Raw genomic sequence first — 20246 nt, forward strand, 5'->3', positions numbered from 1 at the left:
ATCTGTCTCCACCGGGAGGCACTGGAAAGTGACCTGAGCACTACTCCTGGGAGCCCTCTCCTTCCTCTGAGACCCTTTCCCGAGTTTATCCCTGGCACCTGCTTCCTGTGCTCTTTGTTTTTGAATAGATTGCAGGTTGCATCACTGGAGACTCTCTTGAGGGCTCCAAGTCTGGATGGGAGCAGGGGCAGGGGCTGGAGGTACAAGGAGGGAGGAGAGAATCCTAAGGCTGCCTGCCTGGTGTGGCTCCTCTGTCTGACTCCCTGCAGGTCTTCCTTTCCCTTGGGACCAGAGGCCTCCTCTTAACCCATCAGCATTACCTGGAAGCTATGGCTGATCCAGCAGGAAAAGGAGGCTGGGGTAAGGACCAGTCAGGCTCCTCTGTCTCCAGATAATTCTGCTGTTTCTTGCTCCATCTTGCACCTCCTTCAATTATTAGAACCTTTTCCAAGTATATCACTATGGCCCTATGCCAAAAGGGCTCTTGGTGATAATAATTTCTGACTGTGGAGTCTTAATGCATTGGTTTAAAAGCCAATAGATCATTAAAAGTCGTTGTGATTGGATTATTGTTTCAAGACAGGGTCTCACTGTGTAAACTAGGCCGGCCTGCAACCCACTATGTAGACCAGGCTGGGCTTGAACTCACAGAGAACCTCCTTCCCCACCTCTGCTGAGATTAGAGCTTTATTGGAATGTGTCATTTGATTTTTTTTTTTTTTTTTGATAGGATTTCTGCTCCAGGCTGGCCATGAACTCTTGACCCTTCTGCCCCTGTCTCCCAAGTGCTGGGATTAAAAGGTGTGCATGCCCCACTATGCCAAGCCTTGATTTTTAACTTTCTGTTGTGGTTGGGGGCAAATTTTACATTCTTGTTGGTATAGTTCAGGACTGTAACAGGCCTTGTGTTTCTGAGGATTCTGAGCACATATCCATTGCTAGAAGGATAAAGTGGCTTGGAATTGTCTCATATAATCCAACAGTGTTAGTGACTTAGAGGACTAGCTGAGTGCTGTCTAGAAAGTTCTACAGTGATGAAATGATCCATGACTATACTATCTAGTATTGCTACCTCCATGGCTACTACGTCTCAGCGAAGTGTGGCTAGTCTGAGGCACTGACATTTTAATGTTTTTAAAACTTAATGAAAATCTGGGTATGACTAGTGACCATCAGGCAGGATGATACAGATGTGGGGTGCCGTGGAAACTATCTTGCTCGATAGTTCAGATGTGGGATGCTGTAGCAAGTTTTCTTGTTGGACTATCTTTGGATCACCAGCCCCCAAATACTGACACAGAGACTTCTTGATTATTATGAAAGCTTGGCCTATAGCTTAGACTTGTTCTTAACTAATTCTTATAACATAAATTAACCCATTTCTATTCATCTATGTCCTGCCATGTAGCTCATAGCCATTACCTCTCCTCCTGCATGTCCTGCCTCCTCTGTGTCTGGCTAGCCACCCTGCCTGTTTTTCCTCCCAGCATTCCTTTCTGCCTGGAAGTCCCGCCTATACCTCCTGGCTTGCTATTGGCCGTTCAGCTTTTTATTACACCAATCAGAGCAATGCATCTTCACAGAGCATACAGATGTTCCACAACAAGGTGCTGTAGTGACCATCAGACTAGATGGGTCAGGTGTGGTGCTTCCTTTATCTGAGTTTGTCACACCAGCCGCTAACTGGGCACCTGCTGGGTGCAAGCTCCTTCTCTCCCAGGTGCTTTAACTATACGATCTGACTTAACCCTCTCCGCAATCCCGGTATTGCTGTGTGTCATGGAGCGAAAAACTGAAACCCAGAGCTGCAAAGTGGGTTAGTCACTTTGAAGCTACATGAGTGTTGTTTTGCTCACAGGGGGCCCATCTCCTGGGTACAGGCATTCTGGCTGGTTCCAGGACTGACCCTTGTTCCAGCTCTTACTGGAGCAGAGAGATACTTCGGCCATTGGCAATGTGCCGAGGGGCATAGGAAGTCCCAAACCCCTCTCTCCTTGCAGAAGGAGGCAGCGGGAACTTGCCACCACCCATCTGCATGTCACCTTGCCCTACCACTCCCAGTGGAGTCTCACGGCCTGGCTGGTGAGGGGGGATGCCAGCTACGACTTCACCCTCCTGGTCCTCATGGCGCCATCATGTGGGAGGCTCCTCCCCCGGGAGCAGCTGTCTAAGCTCCTGCCTGCTGGTTCTAGGAGGCTTAGCACTACAATCTTCCTCTAGTCTCAGCTTCATGACCGGTCAGAGCCCCCTGGCCAGGAGAAGGAGCAAGAAATGGGTGGGATGCTGAGCAATCCTGCCACCCTTCAGCAACCCAGCAGAGCAAAACGGATCTCTGTCCCACTGCCCCACCAGGCATTAGTTGAGCTCTGTGCAGGAGGTGAGGATTGGTTGGTTGGGCACCGCCCTAAAGACTCCGACCGTGGGCAGTTAGTAGGTGCCTGTTGTAACTCACCCCTGCACCCAGGCCTCATCGCCCCACCCCACATCACGCGTTTCCTCCAGACCTGCAGCTGACAGGTGTTAGCAGTGAAGGGTGTGTGACTTCTGTGTTCTTGAAGCCTTGTGAAACCAGAGTCTCACACTGAACTGCAGCTCCCGGGAAACGAGGAGAGCAGAGAGGTTGACAGTAGGGCCTAGGGAAGCCCAAGGAGACTGCTCCTGCTTTGCTTTGCCCGTGGCTGTGGCCAGGGTGGTAAACCTCCTGACTCTGCCCTAAGCCTTACCTGCCTCAGTCCAGGGCAGGCACCAGACGGCAGGGAGTTTCATTTTCTTTGTTCCGTACCCCATGTGCAGTGGTGCAGCCTGTATTCCCTCTGCTATCTGGTCTGGTGGAAAGTTTGAGCAGCCCGAGGAACAAGGCCTCACTCCCTACTGTTGTAAAACTGAGGAAGCAGGCATCGAACAGCCAGCCTCAGATCACTGGGTGGGGAACAAGAAGGCATGGGATGTTCTGAGGGTACAGAAGCAACACTGTCAGTCTGGCTGGTTACTGTCCAAATACTCACTGTAAAATTCCTTCCCATGGGGCAGGCTGGGTGGGGATTGCCGATCCCTGTGGGACATCAGAATCAGATCTGCTGAGTTAGGAATGAAGAAATATCGTCTGGGTGACCTTCAGTAGCCCCGGAAGCAGAAGCATACTGCCCTCAGCCTCTGAAGGGCAAGAGTTTGGGATTCAACCCAGAGGGGAAAGGAAAGAAGCCCAATTAATTATTGCTCTGCCTGTCACCCCTGGGATCCTGCTGACTGTTGGGAAAAGGCACCCTGGAGGCCAGGGAAAAGAATGGGGAAGGGAAGAAGCTGGGGGGGGTGGAGGGGGCTGAATCTGCTTCCCCCTGCCAGCGGGGAGGAAAGTGGGGACTCGGGGTTGCAGGTAGCTTTCTTTCCTCTCCATTTTTCTCCTCTCAAAGCAACCACAGCACAGCTTGGGGACAGTGAAAAGGAGCTCTCTCCACTTCTCCAACCTGGGCTGGGTTAAGGGGACATACCCTATTCCGTGCACAGTGGCTCCTTGGCCCCTTGACAGGCTGTCAGTATGTGAGCATTAGAGTCAGACATCTCCGGCACTGCAACAGTGTACATCATTGTCCAGAGAGGATGCTGGCCTGGTGTTGTGGCAGGATCTGTGGCCAGGCTTAACCTCCTGGGCTCTATGTTATGGAGAGGGAGCCAGGTCCCAGGCACTGGCCAGGGAAACTAGCTTGACCCTAGAGAGGTGTGACAAACAGCTCTTCACTTGCTAACAGGGAGGAATGACACTGATCACCTACCCAGGTTACAGCCACTTTTCAAAAGACCGCTGGAATCCCACCAAGTAAAATAACTAACAAGGGAAGATCATTTGAGGGGTATAGGGTAGGAGAGTTGCTTGAGTTTGCCAGCATCACCTCCTTCCGCCCTAACTGGAGTATTTCTCTTTTGTGCCCTGGGCTGGCCCCTTTTCTGTGGTAGGAATGAGCTGCCCGTGCCTCAAGGAGGGCAGCTGCATGGGCTGGGAGGGAGTGGAGGGGAGCACACTCAGGGCCTATGCTTTCCCAATGTGTACCTCCCAATCCCCCCTCAACCCACCCACTCCCCCAGATCCGCCAACTCCCTGTCCTAAGGTAGGGACTGAGCTCAGTGAACTTCTGGCATTCCCGCCCTGCTCTGGCCACCACAGCTGGGAAGGTGCTGCTGACCTCTCAGGGTGCAGTGGGGCTGTTGGACTAGAGAGGAATGGGCAGGGACAGGCGCTGGATCCTGCTGAATTCAATGCAGGGTCCTAGCAGGTTAGGGTGCCGCAGACTTGATTGGGAGGGCATTGTATTCACACCCTATTGGAAATAACAGTAGCATCCAAGACTGGGATGGAGCAAGCTGGGAGGCACAGGCACAAGCTGATGAGAGGAGGCAGCTGGAAGCTGTTCCTAGCACCTTGGAACTAGTATTTTGCTCTGCAGGTGGACAGGGGAGAGACGGTTTTGTCTACATCTGAAAACCCTGGGTCCTGTGCCTGGACCTGGATCCCTCCCTTTGATCCCCATGTGGCAGGGTTTGTATTGTTTTGAAGCCTGTCCTGGCACTCACTCTGTAGGTCAGGCTGGCCTCGAACTCAGAGATCTGCCTGCTCCTGCCTCCTAAATACTGGGATTAAAGGTGTGCGCCACCACGGCCCAGCCCCTTTGGTTTCTAGATGCAGCAGCCATAGATAGGTAGAGCATGGGCTTCTGTAGGCAGTGGTTGGCTAGGAAAGTGTTTTCTCCTAGGACAGCCAGGGGGCTCTTCAGGAATCCAGCAGTTTAGAGAGTTGGAGATGTAAACTGAGCTGGTTTTTAATTGGGACAGAATGCTGGGGTAGATAAGGCTCTTTGACAATAATGATGAGACCCAGGGAAACAGGGTTAGAAGAGTCAAGCTTCCCTTTGTTGGCTGCATAGCCCTCCCTGCCATCAGTCCCTGCTGGAATTTGCTGGCTGGGAGAAAGGAGGAATTGGGGGGATGGGAGGGGGGCTAGTCCCCTGCCTCTCCCCGGCTCTCCTGGCCACCTATGAACTTCAGTGCTGGTGACGGGCATTCTGTCGGCAGATTCTCAGGAAACGAAGCTGTGGTACTGGGGGTAGGAGTGGAGTGTATTCCTTAGGTTTCAGTATTTATCACAGTGATACTCTTGGGAGGTGTGTGTGTGTGTGTGTGCATGCGTGTGCATGCGTGCACTTGTGAGTGTGAGTGCGTGTGTGTGCGTGTGCGCGCGCACACACGCACACACACGCACCCATGCTTGCTCAGGGCAATGAAGACTGCATTTTGACTGCATGGTGCCAGGTGCACACCACATAGAGGTTGAGGATGTGTTGGACCCCAGAAATGATCTAATAAGGTGGAGGGGATGTGTCTTGATGCTTGGGGATGCCTGGCCTCTACCCCGCCCCCAATCTCGAGTGCCATTCTCTCTTATCTGTCTTTGGTTTCCACACTCTCAACTCTGGCATGCAGCCTTTTTCTCGATCGTTTTCAAGCAGAATGTTTATAGCCACCCTGTGCTGTACATGAGATTTTCTCCTTGACAGTTTGCAGGGATTAATTCACAGAATTAGAAGAGGCCTTGTTTGCCCACGAACAAACCAAGGGCTAAACAGGTGAGGCCATACTGCAGACTTGATGTGGCCCACGGTGAAGACTGACCTTTCTGCTCATGGCTCTCCCGAGTGAGCTACCTCATAGTCCCAGTAGCGAAGTAACCACCTCTTGGGCAACTCTGGAAATCAAGGATGCTCTTTCTTCTGCCGCTAAGTCTTGTCTTCCTGAGCCTCTCACTTTTGGGGGAGTGGAATTTGAAAGGTCACGTTGGGTCTGGTCTTAGGCCTCTGCCCTCGAGAAGGGGAAGCTTCTGACATCCCTAAAGGAAATAAATAGGAAGAAAAAAAAATGGTTAATTCTATACCTGGCTGATTTTCCCTGCTGGCTTACTTAAAATGAAAACTGTTATTCTGTGCAGGGTAATGGCGAGGAACCCCAGCCAGGCCTTCTGACTTAACCCCAAGGATTTGGGGGCTCTGGGTGCACAGGAGTCTGTGCCCTCAATTCCCGCTCCCTTGTGATGTCTTCACACAGTATCAGAAGTAATTTAACTTGAGCAAAGGCTGTGGGAGGCCCCTGAGCTCAGCTTGAAGAGAAGGGGATATTTTTGCCTCCTAGAGGAAGAAAACTCTTTTTCCCAGTGCACCCCATCCCTCCTTCCTCCTGTTCAGATGAGCTTAATTTTCTTCTCCTCTTAATGAAGATGGATGAAAGCCAAGCTACACAATCGGGGGGGGGGGCAGTCAGAGAAGCTGAGTGAGGGGCGAAGTCAGGGGACAGAAACAGAGCTTCCCTCCCAGAGAGGAAGTAATTAATTGTGAGCGAGAGCTAAGATAGGGAAACCCTTGGTACCAGAATACCAACCTTCAAATGCAGGGGGCTAAAAATGACGCTGGCGTCTCTCTTATCTGTTCATTTGTACATTCAACAAAACTTTATTGAGTATCTGTGATGGGCAAACAAGGAGGCTCAAATGACAGGAGACAGGTTCAACCCCAGACCTAAGGCCTCCTGCCACCAAGATAAATCAATGACCAGAGAATCCCACTAAATGACTGAATATATTGACCTTTGGGATTTAGGATTAGCTGTTTCAATATCAGCAGTCACAGTCCTTCCCAGTTACACCTGGCCAACCGGTCTTTTTGTGGGTTAAATAATAACATTGCCCACTTATTTTTCTGTTTACTGATCCCATTGTTCCGCTGACCTCAGCCCAAATAATTAGATCAGTCCTACCCTTTGTCTACTGTGATGTCACAGAGTTGGCATAACAACAGACCATGATGTCAACACAATGTCCTGTGCTGCAAAAAGAAACTGCCTTGGTCAGAAAGGATGCTGCCATGTGAAATAGAAACGCATGGAAGGCAGAGGACCTGAGAGCATCAGGAAGAGCATCTTGGCTGTTTAAGATGACATTGAGCCTGGGTCCTCCTTTGCTGGAGCCCTTGACAAACCTCCAAGGCTCTTAGGAGGCCTGATAGATAAGAGAATAAGCTTGTCTGGAGGCAGGGGGATGTGGAGGTGACCTTCAGAAGGCCTTGCAGCCCAAGAATCCTAAAGCACAGAGGCCAGTGAGGAAGAGGAGATTTGATTAGCCCTGACCTATTCGGGAGAATGAGCATCCATGCAAACCTCCTAGCTGAGCAGAGCAGCAGATCTGACCGGTACCAGCTGGAATTTATCATCTGGCATCTGGGAAGATTCGCAGCAGTAGATACACAATGCCCTCCCCTCGAGCCCTGTTCCCTGCCCTCTTCCTCACCAGCCTTGGGAGAGAGGTTTCCTTCCACTCCTGAGTAAAGAAGCTGATCTTTGCCGGCAGCTGGGGCTCCACAAACATCCCGCCCATCCCGCTTGGGCTGCTTATATACAGCTTCTTACCAGCTGGGCCGGCAAGCAAGCCTTGCTGCTGGAGAGGGGAGTGTGTCAGGCCGGTTGTACAGCTGCTCCTGTCCGTGCAGATGAAAGCTGGGCAGGCTGAGAGGTGGGCACGGAGACTTCTTCGATTCTCCGCAGCTTCTCAGCAACAGCAGCAATAACAGCCAATGAACCGGAAGCATCCTTTAACCCTCAGAAGGACTTGGAAGGTTTCTGAAGCAAGTTGGTTTGCAGCCCCAGAGCCTGTGTCTGGGCTCGGCAGAGCTGGAGAGGCTGGAGCACCGTCTCCCTGCAGGTCGGGCTGGCATGCGTTTCTGTGCAGATGGGAATGCAGCCCGTGCTCCTCCGCCCGCCCAGCTGCTCGGTGTCCTTAGCTCAGTGAGGTCGGACTACCTGGAAGCCGTACACCTGCTCCGTGCATACCTCTCTCCATTTCTGCATTTTCTTCTTGGGAGGGAACCTGAACTGGGAGGAGATTCTCTCTTCATTTATTCTGCCTCTGACCCTCTAACTATAGCATCGAAGGCGAACGCTAGGAAGCCCCAGCCCCACTAGGGCACCCGGGCAACCCCTCCCGTTGCCCACAGGGAACCCTGTCCCTGTTCTCCAGTGCTAGCGCCAGGAGAAAGGGCAGCCCAGGGAACCTGCCCCAGCCCGCCCTGTGTCTCTGCCACAGCATTAAGAGTTGCAACCAAGGACTTCCTTCTCAGAGGGATGGTAGCAGCAGGGCGGCTGGGTGGCTCCTCTGAGGCTGCCGAACTGGGGACTGGGCTTCCAAAAGGATGTTGAAGTTTCGGGCTGATCGACGGGTCAGGTAGGAATCTCCTCTGTGGACCGTGAGCCCAGTGAAATCAGAGCAGGCCAAGCTGGTTGCTCATCCTGTTTGAATTCAGAGCTTGGCGGTAAGGGGGTCTGTCGGAGATGACCATGGACTGAGAGGGGAATAGTTAGGTCAGTGGCTACTGCATTGCAGTGCCTGTGGAGGAAAAGCTATTTTGAAATTGTTAGCAGCGGGTGGAAAGAGGCCATTGTTTGTGGGGTGGCTGGGTAGGAGGCTCAGGCCTGGGAGAGGTGTGTGCCATGCCCTGGAAAACTGAGCTGGACAACAGCAGATTGCTTCTGTGTAAGACTGTCTGAACTGTTTCCTGCAGGGTGCTCCAGGAACACAGACAGAAGGAGCCCGGAGGGCTAGAGTGGGTGGGAAGCAGGTAGACACTTCACACATAGGGAAAACAAAGAATTTGCCATTTTAAGAACCTTGGTTGTCCCAGATAGCTGCCCGTGGCCTTGTTGGGAGCCAACGCCCGAGGATGAGGGTCACAGGCAGGTATTTTTCCTTGCAAAGATTCCCTGTGATGGAATCAAGGGAGCATCCTTATAAGATTCCGGAAGGAGGAGGGACTCGCTGAGGAACTAGAAGGTGGTTACCGAATGTGCGGAGTTTAAACTCAGGCCTGATGTATGCTGGTCAGGTTTTAGGTCCAGTCCAAGCGACACACTCCAGGTATCCAGAGGCCAGAGCCGTTGTCTGCTGTGTGTCTTTCTCCTGCCCATCTGGGTTTGATCTGAACAGCACTGGTTGGGCATAAAAGGAAGCATCATTTGATATTATCTTTAGCTCGGCATCCCGAGGGCTGAGATGTGTCCTGGAGTAGGGGGAGAGGGCAGAAGGGACCAAGTTAAGCATCCTTTGCTAAGGCGCTGGCTGGCCTGAGGTTGGTTCAGCAGAGAGCCATCTCTGGGTTGTGGGAGTACTTGGGGACCTTTAGCAGTCTCTGTCCCCATGCCTGCGCTTATGGTCGGTCAAATGGAGTCTGTGCTTGGCTCTCAACTTCTGCAGGTGGCAGGGAGGAAGGCCTTTAAACTGGTCTCACCCTTGTGAGTTAAACACTAGCACGTTCTCGCCAAGTGGTCCCCACTTAGCAAAACCAGGGCTCCCTGGAAGATCGATCTCTCTGCTGCTTCCCTTCTGCATGTCCCCTGAGAGCTCACCCAGGAGTTGGCTTGACATCCTGTCAGCCAGAGGTGCCTTCTCCTGATGCTCCCCTCTGCCTCATTCCCAGCCCCTGGGACTTGCTCCCCGGCTTCTTGGCAGGCTCTCTGCTCAACACCCAATCCCTGTAGCAGCCCTCCATCAGGTACAACTGTTAGGCCAGCACTGACCTTGGTGCTAGACAGCTCCTGGAGGTTCTGCAATGCCCAGCCCAAGCTCAATCACGGAGTTTCCGAATTTCCTGATAACATTTGAAGAAAGAGATGGCGCTTAGAGCAGGAGAGGAGTTCAAGGTCACAAGGGAGTTCTTTCAGCCAATTAGGAGCAAGCATTTTCTGTGTGGAGAACTGACAGGCTCTGTCCCTGGGAGGGAGGCTGCTGCATGAAATCTCGACTGTGTCAAACTCAGGCTTGGAGAGCCCCATCTCAGCCTCCCTCCCATCCACGGGATGAACTGACTACAGCTTGCTGCCAGCCTGGGACCTGTAGCAGGTGGTTAACGCTGAGCCAGCGAGAGGTGACCAGGCTTTATTCTCTCTCTGACCCCACCCACCTGCACCACCCAGTACTCCAGCCCAGCCATTCCCCTGTCCCTAAAGACCCCACTGGGGATGTGCCGCAGCTGCTCCTGTGGTCCACCGTCCTTTGTATTGTGACTCTGACCTCCCTAGCTGATGGTAGCTCTCTTCCTTCTCTGTCCTCTGCAGCCACAATGGAAGACGCAACACATTTCAACACCCAGTGACTGGCCAGGTCCCAGAGGAGAACAAAAAGTTTAACTTGAAAATGTAAGTTTCCCTCTGCTTGCTTTCTTGTCCTTTGCCATGACTGCCCTGCTGCTACCAAGGAAGTATTTGGGGCCCTTACCTCAGCTTCAAGGACCACAAACCTCTGGGCCACATCTCTTGACCCCTCACACTGTTCCTGAGTAATGGCGGAGAGCGAGTTGGTGTTTCCCCCAGGCGGAGCTGAAGGGATAGAAACTGGCTCTGGGGGGGGGGGCGATACCACTGGGAGCCGCTGAAGGATTCACAGGGGCTATGATGTGATCCGGAGGTCTAAATGATCATGCTTCACTTGGAGTCCTGCCTCACTGAAGGGAAGACGAGGATAATTCAGAGACCACGGAGCTATTGTGCCTTTGATCAATGAATCCCCCCACCTCTGGGATCAAATACATGGCTTTATATATGCTGTTGAACCTTTAAAATAGGACGCAGGCCTGTTGATTACATGCCTGGAATCCCTGCTTCTTGGGAGCTTGAGGCTGGAGGACCTTGCCTATATAGTAAGCCCTGCCTCAAAATAAGATAAGAGCAATGGTAATCTATTTTCTCAGAGTCTAGATTTTTAAACAGGAGAAAGCTGCATGGGGTGGCACATGCCTATAATCCTAGAATTTGGTACAAAGATGCAGGAGGATCCAGAGTTCAAGACCACTCTCAGCTACATATAAAGTTTGAGGCCAAGCTGGTCTACGCGAGACCCTATCTTTTAAAACAATAAGCCAGCCAGGCATTGGTGGCGCACAACTTTAATCCCAGCACACGGGAGGCAGAGGCAGGCAGGTCTCTGAGTTCGAGGCTACCCCATGAGTTCCACGAGCTACACAGAGAAACCCTGTGTCAAAAAACCAGAACGAAAAAACAAACAAAACACAAGCCAAATCCATAAGTGAACAGAGAAGAAATGGGAGATTATTCCAGAAGGAGCCGCTGGGATGACTTCTGAGCTGCACCTCAGGCCAGAACTTTGTGCTGGTGCGGGGAACAGTGGCTAGCAGGGCAGGGGCAGGCTTGGTGCTTCCGGTTGCTTCGTGGCTCTGACTAATTTCCCTGTGTTGTTGACTCGAATTCAGATCGGCCTTGGACATGTCCAACAAAGCAGGTGGGAAACGTTCTGGTACCGTCACGGAGAACTCCAACATCAGGATGGTATCGGAGGATCCTCCAGAGCGGCCCAACATCCGGGTAAGTCCAGCCCTAGGCAGGCTGCCAGGGAAGAAATGGTGCAGTTAGGAGGGTCACAGGGTCTCTAGGAAAATCCTTGCCCGCCCAGCACATCTGTAGGTTCCAGGGGGCAATCAAGGATAGAAGAAAACCAGGCAAGCACCTCACAGAAGATGGGGCGCCACACACGGGGTTCTGTGCCTCAGCTGACTAGTGTTTGAGACGGACACTTTGTGGGTGGGGCTTTCCAGTGGTATAGGCTGTCAAGCAGCACCCTGATCTCTACTCATAGGACCCCCTGCTCTGTTCTCACGACCAAAAGTGTCTGCAGCTGTTGTCAGGGTCCTCTGGGGACAAAATCTCTCCCATTCTCCTAAGGACCACTGACCTCAGGGGACAGCAAAAGGACTGGGGGGGGGGGGTCAGCATGGGAAGAGGAGCAAAGGAGACCCTGGGAAGAAGAAGCCATCCATTGAGAGAGCGATGGGATGTGTCCTCTGGGCTCAGTGACTGTGGAACTTAGAGACTTGGACAAGCAGTTTGAGAGGCGTGGTGAGCACAGAAGGTTGAGAGGGGATGGGGAATGCAGGGAAAACCGCTAAGAGAGCAGCAGCCCCAGACCGTGTGCAGTGTGTTCATGCAGAGCGCTCTCCCTAAGAGCCGGGTGTGTGTGCGTGCGTGCGTGTGTGTGTGCGTGCGTGTGTGTGTGCGCGCGTGCGTGTGTGCGTGTGTGTGTATGTGTGTGCGTGCGTGTGTGTATGTGTAGGGGTGTGTGCGTGTGTGTACGTGTGTGTGCGTGTGTGTGCGTGTGTGTGCGTGTGTGTATGTGTGGGGGTGTGTACGTGTGTGTGCTCGTGTGTGTATGTGTAGGGGTGTGTGTGCGCGCGTGCGTGTGTGTGTTTGCGTGTGTGTGTATGTGTGTGTGTGTGGGTGTGTGCGTGTGTGTGTGCGTGTGTATGCGTGTGTGTGTGCGTGTGTGTGCGTGTGTGTGTGTGTGTAGTAACAAGGGTGCATTGGAAACACAACTGTGCAAGTTGCAGACTCTGAACAATGTATTGCTTACATAAAGTGCACAAAGATGGCGAGTGGGACTGTGTATTTATAGACACTCTGCAGTCCAAGCGCAGAACCATGCGCAGCAGACTGGTTCGGGGTCAGTGGCTGCCTTTAGGGAAAGGAAAGGTAACAAGACCCAGAGGAACTCAAAGGGAGGTCTGGGTCTACTTGCCTTTTCTTATTAGGGGGATAAATAACAACCGCAACAGGAAGGGATGATTGTAGTGATATTCTCTGCTTTTGTGAAACACTTGAAATAGTTCAGAAAGGTGTTTTTTCTTTTTAGTGTGCATGGAGGTACCTGCAACATTGGGTGGATGCATGTGTCTGTGGACCCCAGGGATGTCATCTTCATGTGCTTTTCAAACCTTATTTTTTAAGCCAGGCTCTCTCACTGAACCTGGAGCTCATTGAAGCCCCAGGGACCTTCCTGTCCCTTCCTCTCTACTGCTGAGATCACAGGCTCCGCCTTTTAAAAATGCATGTTTATGTTAATGATGTGTGTCTGTGTCTGTGTGAGTATGTCCTCATATGTGTGCCCACACACATATGGGATGGTTCTGTAGTATTAGCGGGAGGCTGTGCTGGACTTCAGAGACTGAGTCTGGAGTGGGTGGAAGAGGGCGGATAGCCTTACCCCATGGGAGCACTGAGAGCTGATAGGGCCTGTGTACTAAGGGAGCAGAAATTGGGTCATAGAGCCGGCCACATATTGCAGACCTGATCTGTGTGTACAGAGAAATCTCAGTTCTACGTGATGAGTGCTGCTGAGAAAATTAAATGTTTTTAATATCGTAAATGTGAGAGCACTGTGTGTGTGTGTGTGTGTGTGTGTGTGTATGTGTGTGTGTGTGTGATGTTGCCAAGGATGGAAACTGGTGTCTTCTCCCTGCCCCCCCCCACCCCCAACACGGTTTCTCTGTGTAACGGCTCTGGCTGTCCTGGAACTCACTCTGTAGACCAGGCTGGCCTCGAACTCACAGAGATCCACCTGCCTCTGCCTCCCAAGTGTTGGGACTAAAGGTATGTCACCACCACCTGCATGGTATCTTCTGCACAATAGGCGAGAGCAAGTGCTTTGCTACTGAGCCACACCCTGCCTCTTGGGGTAGCTCCCAGGCCAACAAAACTGTAAGGAGGGGAAGGGGGCTGGGCTAACTGCTGCCTTTGCCCCTCCAGGCGACTCGAACTTCCCGAAAAGCCATTGCCTTTGGTAAGCGCTCACACTCCATGAAACGGAACCCCAATGCCCCTGTCACCAAAGCTGGCTGGCTCTTCAAGCAGGTGAGGCCATATTGCAGCACAGCACTGTGGGTCTTCTGTAGTCACAGTAGCCCGTGTGTTCTTTGTTATGTTTTCCTGTTGTCTCTGAATGTCTCCCCACTGTATAAAGGTCTGAAAACCTCCCCAAAGTTAACAAGCATCAAATTTGGGGAGCCAAGATGAGGTTCCTGGCGGGCAGATGCAATGACTTTGAAATATGCCAGCTCCCACCAGAGCAACTCAGGGCACATGGCCTGCACACCCCCTTGCTGTGTGGGGGTGGGGTGGCTTCAAGTCCTAGAGTTTGACAACTTTCCCCGGATGGACACTGCTGTATCCTCATCCGCTCTTCTGCTCACTCATCCTCGGGTACCTTTTGCCCCCTTTACCCTCCCCCGGGGGTGGTCCGGGGCCTCGGAATGACAGAACTGGAAAGTCACGGGCAATAATAGTCTGATGTTAGTTCCCAGCATCTGAGATCTCAAGGGACTTGCTGCCACGTGCTAGTGGTACTGGCAGCGCTGCAGCTCGAGCCCGGATGTCCTTGTGCCTAGCGCAGAGCTCTGACTGTGTCTGCCTCCTTTCCACACCCAGCTCACGGCCTCCCCATCTGTCTCTCTGTGTCCTGCAGGCCAGCTCAGGGGTCAAACAATGGAACAAGCGCTGGTTTGTGCTGGTCGATCGCTGCCTCTTTTACTACAAAGGTGAGTGTCGCCTCCCCCCCCCCCCAGCGCTGCCAGGGCAGGGGGAGCTATAGACCACTCACTGTCTCTTCCTGTTGGGCTCTGCTTTGGAAGGCAGGTCTCTCCAGACAGGTTCCTAGCACTAGTAGGGTGTGGCAATGGGCATCATAGCTGATTCGTCCACTGGCTCATTTGATTCCCTAGCTGTAAATACGTATCCAGGAGGCAACAGCTCTGGGTACCAACTGATGATACAGTGGGTAAACAGGGCAAACATTTGCACGATGAGATTCCTGGATAGGAGGAAAACGAGGAGGAGGAGGTCCCTAGTTACTGTGTGTGAGCCACCTCCTAACGGAGGCTGGTGTTGATTTCCCTCCTGGCCCAACGGAACATGCAATCTGGCCTGGCATGTAAGACCGTCTACCATTTTATTTACTGTGAAGACCACAGCATAAAGGCGGGGCCTCAGGGAAGATGTTCAGGAAATGCTGGATAAACAAATTGGTCCTGGCCTCTACCCTCTGTCACCCATGCATTCACGGGAGGCTCCCCTGCCCCAACACAAGAGGACAAAGATCTGATGAGCTCTGGCTCAGCCTCTTCCAGGAAGTTATTCTAAAGTGTACACAGCAACATGTGTCAGGGTGAGCACAGCAGACCCAAGCAAAGGCTAATTAATGGCAATAATGGTGACCTCATATCATCAGGCTGCTGCAGGGGTAGGGTCGTGGTGGGGGGAGGTAGGAGGGATGAGAAGAGAGAGGTTGAGATAATCTCTAAGCAGGAGAGGCTGTGTGCTTCACTTACTAACCTGCAGTGATGGCTTCCTCCCGCCTCCTGAGAGCAGGATGGTGAAACATTAACTTCGGCAAATACATGTTGTGCCGGCTCACCCTCTGCCCTGGAGCTGCTCTTCCTGAGTTGTAGTCAAGCAGAGGCTATGGATAACAGGGACAGGGACAGAGGAAAGTACGGAATAAGAAATTTCCCCGCTCTAGAAGGAGCATGGGACAGGACTAAGGGAAGAGAAGGGCTGGGCATACCAAAGGATGCTTATGAGCCACAGTCGCAGGGTACCTTACATTAATCTATTTTCTGTGGCTGGGTAGTTGGTAAAGGAGGGAGTTTGTTTTGGCCTTTGGATCTGGAAGCTAGGGTGTCTGAGAGCTCGGTGCCAGCGTGATGAGCTGGGTGGGGTTCTGGGGGGGGCATTTGTATTTCTGTGTGGAAAACTCCTAGATGGTTTTCAGGATCTGTGGCCTAGGAAACAAATAAAAATACCGGGGAAGATAAGAAGGGCCTGCTGTGGCTTCATAGATGTCCCACATCTGTCCCAGCCTTTCTAGGTCCTGGCTGGGTAATTCTTCAGGGTCTAGGATGAATTGGTAGCAGCCTGACCCTGGGGTGTACAGCTTGACTCTTGCCTTCCTGTGGAGGTCAGGGGCCTTAATGGCATCCATAGCAAGATGGGCCTAGCAGGCCACTGGGATCCTAGAAAGAGTTACTCTCAAAATGTGGTGTGTCACAGCTGCAATGCTGTCTGTCACTGGGGATCCCAAGGCGGGGAGTCATGAGCCCAAGGCCAGTCTGGGCTGCTTGTCAACACAGGGCAGATAAAATGGGGGTAAAAGACGCTGGCTTTGGAGTCAGGTTTCCCGAATTTGAAGACTGATTTCACTTTTAATGGTTAAGGAACCTGGACAAATCACTTAGTATATCACTTGACCAGGGTGGGGGGTAGGGGGTGGGGTGAGGGTGGATAGTAGAGGCTCTGAGTGGGTCAGTTAGGAGTGTTGGATCTAATAAGGCATTGAACCAGCCTGATACAAAATGAATATCCTAGTAAGGTTGAAGAGCTCCCTGCCCTTACCTCTGCTTCAGCACCTTTTGCTCACATACATGGGCCTGTGCAAGCATACATGAGTGTGAGCACACGTGCACGCACACACACACACACACACACACACACACACACACACACACACACACGCCGCATGCACCTTTGTGCCTCTGTTTCCGTGACAGATGAGAAGGAGGAGAGCATCCTGGGCAGCATCCCCCTGCTGAGCTTCCGGGTTGCCTCTGTGCAGCCCTCAGACAACATCAGCCGGAAGCACACGTTTAAGGTCAGCTGGGCTTCCCCTTCTGGGGGAGGGGGGAGGAGGAGAGTCTGCTTTTGTAGAGGCTAGAGCAGGCTAAAGAGCGTGTCCCTTAGGAAGCCCCTGTGTGGTGGCAGAGAAGAGAGCAGGCAGTGACCCGCAGACTCATCTGGATGGCTGGGAGGCAAAGTGAGGCCATACTGCCTGGCAGCCTGCCCCCACCCCTCTACAGAGCAAAGCTGTGGTGGGGTGGGCTCATTCTGAAGTCTTTTCTGAATAGGTTTCCTTTCTACGTTGAGCCTAGGCCTATGGAGGCACCCCCCCCCATTTAAACTTACTCAAATTTTAACCTTTAGAAAATATTAGGAGTTAAATTTTGTTTTAATCTCGAGTTACAAATCTGATGGGGATAGCATTACCCCTGGCCCTGTGGTATTGGGGATGGAACCCAGGGCTTTACGGCTCCCGGGCAAGTGTCCTGCCCTGGAGATGCACCCCTGGCCACGCCGACAACAATTTGAGAGGACAAGTGCACAGGGAAATGGGACTCGCTCAGTGCCACACTCCCTCAGAACCCCTGGGGGACCTACTCAGCAGAGCTGTACCTGCAGCTGGCTCCTCCTAGGCCAGTATTTTTCCACATTTAAAAATTCATGACCCACTAAAAACTATAGAAGTCCCATGCCCTTTGTGTTTTGTGATGCAAAAAAAAAAAAAAAAAAAAAAAAACCCTAGGCTCCTTTTCAAAATATGAAATAATAATATCGACTCTTCTTGTCTTAGCTTAAAGCCCTCCCTCCCCCAGGTGAGAATTGCTGTCCAGGACCCTTAAAACCCAACGCCACAGCTTTAAAAATGTGACAGGAACTGCCGGTAGCACGGTGTTGGTATCCGAGCTTCCCCGGCATGGTTCTTTCTGCCCTGCAGGTTCTGGTAAAAGAGGTGGGCAAAGGCACACGGGGCTTGCCAGGAAACAGGGAGGGGCCTATTTGGCACATAATTAGTTTCTATCCTCCCAGGGTCTCGTGTGCCAGAGGTGGGAACAGAATGAACAATTAATACAACTCTGACTCCAGGGAGCTGGGTTCTAGCTGGGAAAACAGGAACAGGCTGTTTAACCAACAAGGAGTCCCGCTCCGCAGACACATTCGCACCCACACGCCATCCACAGCCTGTCTCGCCCTTCACACCAGACCTGTCAGAGCCACACATTCCAAACTGGAGCTGTGACAGCTGCGGGCATCAGATAAATGTCCCAGAATGACTGATGCACACCCTTCTGTGGAGCCTAGAGATCACTACTGTGCCTACCAGGCGCTCACACTCCGCCCCCCCCCCACAAGTCCTACGCGCGGCCTCTTTAAGGGCCCCACGTGATCGCCACGTTCAATGGCCTACAAAGGGTTCTGACTGCCGCTATTCACTGTCCCATCCCCAGGGAAGGGAGGGGAGCCGAGACAGACAGACATCAGGCTTGTCCTGTTGTGGCCACCGAGCACAAGTCTTGTATGACAGATAATGAGGAGCCTGGCTATGGCTGAATGGCTTAGCTTCTTCTACCCCCTTCCTCAGTCCCCCAGCTCCTTTCATATTAGAGGCTGCTGCCCCTCCCTGCACCCCATCAATAGCCCTGTCTTTTCCCAGGCCCTCTGCCTTGTCCTGTCACAAGCACTCGGTCCTGGGTCTGTTTGCTCCTTGTCACATGTTTTCTCCCCAGTGTGGCTAAACTCAAGTGCAATCTTTATCGTCCTTGTGACTGGTGCCCCAGCCAGCAAGCTGCACACACAGGTTGTTCACGGAGTATACAGATTCATTTGCTGACTCCCACCGACCCCACAACACGCCAGCCTGCCTGTGTCTCCCACGCCACCAAACTAACCCTGTATTCTTGTGCCAGAGGGCTTCCCTGGGCTCTGGGCACTGCTATTCCGTTTCAAGTCCCAGCATGCTCCTTGCCCTGTTTACGGCTCCCTTGCTGTCCATTAGCGCGCGGGGGGGAGGGGGGGGGCCTTCAGCAGCTCTGCCTCCTACTGGGCCCTCTGCTGAAGGGCTGTCCAGCCAGAGGGAAGATGCTGGGTCCAGGTCCCATCCCAGAGAATTCCAGGCTGAGCCGAGGTGAAGGTAGAGATTGAAGGGGTGAATAGTGGAGGAGTCTCCTGAAGGATGGGCCAGGGGACACTGGGAGGGCGTGAGCATGACTTGTTCAGGAGAGCCTGGAGTTTAGCCAGGGGGCCTGGCCTTTCCCCTTCAACCCTCCTCAACCTTGGCACCCAAGGGGGCCTCGTCACATCTGGAGGCCCCTGTTAGGTGATGTAAATTTTGAGTACCTTTTTAAAGAGTTGAGGGCGTCACCAGGGGACGTGAGCTAAGGCCTCAGAAGGAACCTAGCCAGTCCCATCGCCTTCTCCCCCCTCCCCCATGAGTTTTACTAGGCAGAGGTCCTCTCCCTACCGCCCTTCCGTGGATGCATCATTTCAGGTGGAACAGTTACAGCTTGTCTGCTGGAAGAGCTGGGGTTAACCTGGGATACCCCCGTTCACTGCCCGCAGGAGTCCAGACTCCCTAGTGCACGCCCTCTATACCCATCCCTGTGGGGCTGAGCTGGGCACTGCTGAGTGCCGTCCTCCAGGGCGGTGACAGTGACCAGAAACACCCTTACTACCCATGTCCTGCTCCTCACTGTCTGGTCTGTCTCTTCCTCTGGTGTCGGTTGACTTGTCTCTGCCTCTCCTCCTCCTGGCCGCATGAGGACCCTCTCCTCTGGACAGGAGCTCTCTTCCGGGTTCCAGCCTGCTCATGGCCATCAACTAGGTAGTGTGTTCCGTCTGTTTGCTAGTGCGAGCCCTGCATGCCATGCTTAGGGCCTCGGGTGTTTCCTCTTAAGGAAGGGGTAGGGCCAGCTACTCAGGAGTTAAAATTGGGCTTGAGATGGGCCTGTTTAGGGGGCCATCTCCCCCCCCCAGCCCTGGGGTAATTTTCTTGGCACTAAGGTGGAATTGAAGGGGAGAGGGGGTGGGGTAATTGTCCCTCCTGCTTATAATCACATCAGGCCAGAGAGTTTAGGCTTGCTTTCCTGGTTACTGGGCTTTGAGGTCTTATTCAGACACCTAGCCCAAGCAGTGCCTGAGAGGTAGCTGCAGGCCAGCGTCCTTGCCTGGCCCTTAAGCTCCTCTGGGGAGGAGCTGTGGGCTGTGAGCAGCCTGCCTGACTGTGGCTGTTGGTGTCCCTTTCCCTGCAGGTGACTGTTTACTGGGTAGATGAGGCCGAGGCCAGTCCCACGCACTGCCTCTCCCCACAGGCCGAGCACGCTGGGGTCCGCACCTACTTCTTCAGTGCCGAGAGCCCTGAGGAGCAGGAGGCCTGGATCCAGGCCATGGGCGAGGCTGCTCGGGTACAGATCCCTCCAGCCCAGAAGTCAGCGCCTCAGCCTGCGCGGCCCAGGTGAGTACCAGGGTCCCTCGCGCAGAGGGGAGGAAAGGACGCAGCTGTGGGCCATTGCCGGGCCAACTGTGCCGGCTTGAACCCCTGGAGGGAGTGAGGACTATTGCCCTGCATCCAAGCAGAGAAGGTCTGGCCAGCAGGTTGCAGAGCCTGAATTTCACCTCCCCTGACCAGTTCCTCCTCGTCCGCAGTGAGTTCCACTGAAGCTTGGCCGGCAGCCCAAGACTAGGACCTTACTCATTGTTCAGGCTGTTGGTGAGGAAAATGGAGTCAGGTTTGAATCATAGGTTAGGTGCTTGGCCACGGTATGACCTCGGGG

At 53.0% G+C, this 20246-nt stretch overlaps 1 protein-coding gene across 16 annotated transcripts in view; it reads left to right on the forward strand.

Annotated features, from left to right (window-relative positions):
- Positions 1-20246, forward strand: part of Plekha6 (pleckstrin homology domain containing A6) — a 113445-nt gene that overhangs the window by 66805 nt on the left and 26394 nt on the right. For 10 of the 16 annotated variants that reach the window (XR_007835769.1, XM_051204155.1, XM_051204154.1 and 7 more), the window contains 6 exons: positions 10141-10221; positions 11292-11403; positions 13618-13722; positions 14333-14405; positions 16413-16513; positions 19725-19927. Coding sequence is in view for 15 of the 16 variants with exons in the window: in XM_051204155.1 (XP_051060112.1) it covers positions 10141-10221; positions 11292-11403; positions 13618-13722; positions 14333-14405; positions 16413-16513; positions 19725-19927 (675 nt within the window). In the remaining variant the exon portion in view is untranslated. Of the gene's footprint in view, positions 1-1768; positions 1817-8066; positions 8255-10140; positions 10222-11291; positions 11404-13617; positions 13723-14332; positions 14406-16412; positions 16514-19141; positions 19298-19724; positions 19928-20246 lie in introns of those variants that run through there. The other 6 variants (XM_051204157.1, XM_051204163.1, XM_051204164.1 and 3 more) reach the window with 5 other exon arrangements.

This window comes from Phodopus roborovskii, unplaced genomic scaffold (assembly GCF_943737965.1).
Source record: "Phodopus roborovskii unplaced genomic scaffold, PHOROB, whole genome shotgun sequence".
Taxonomy (NCBI): domain Eukaryota; kingdom Metazoa; phylum Chordata; class Mammalia; order Rodentia; family Cricetidae; genus Phodopus; species Phodopus roborovskii.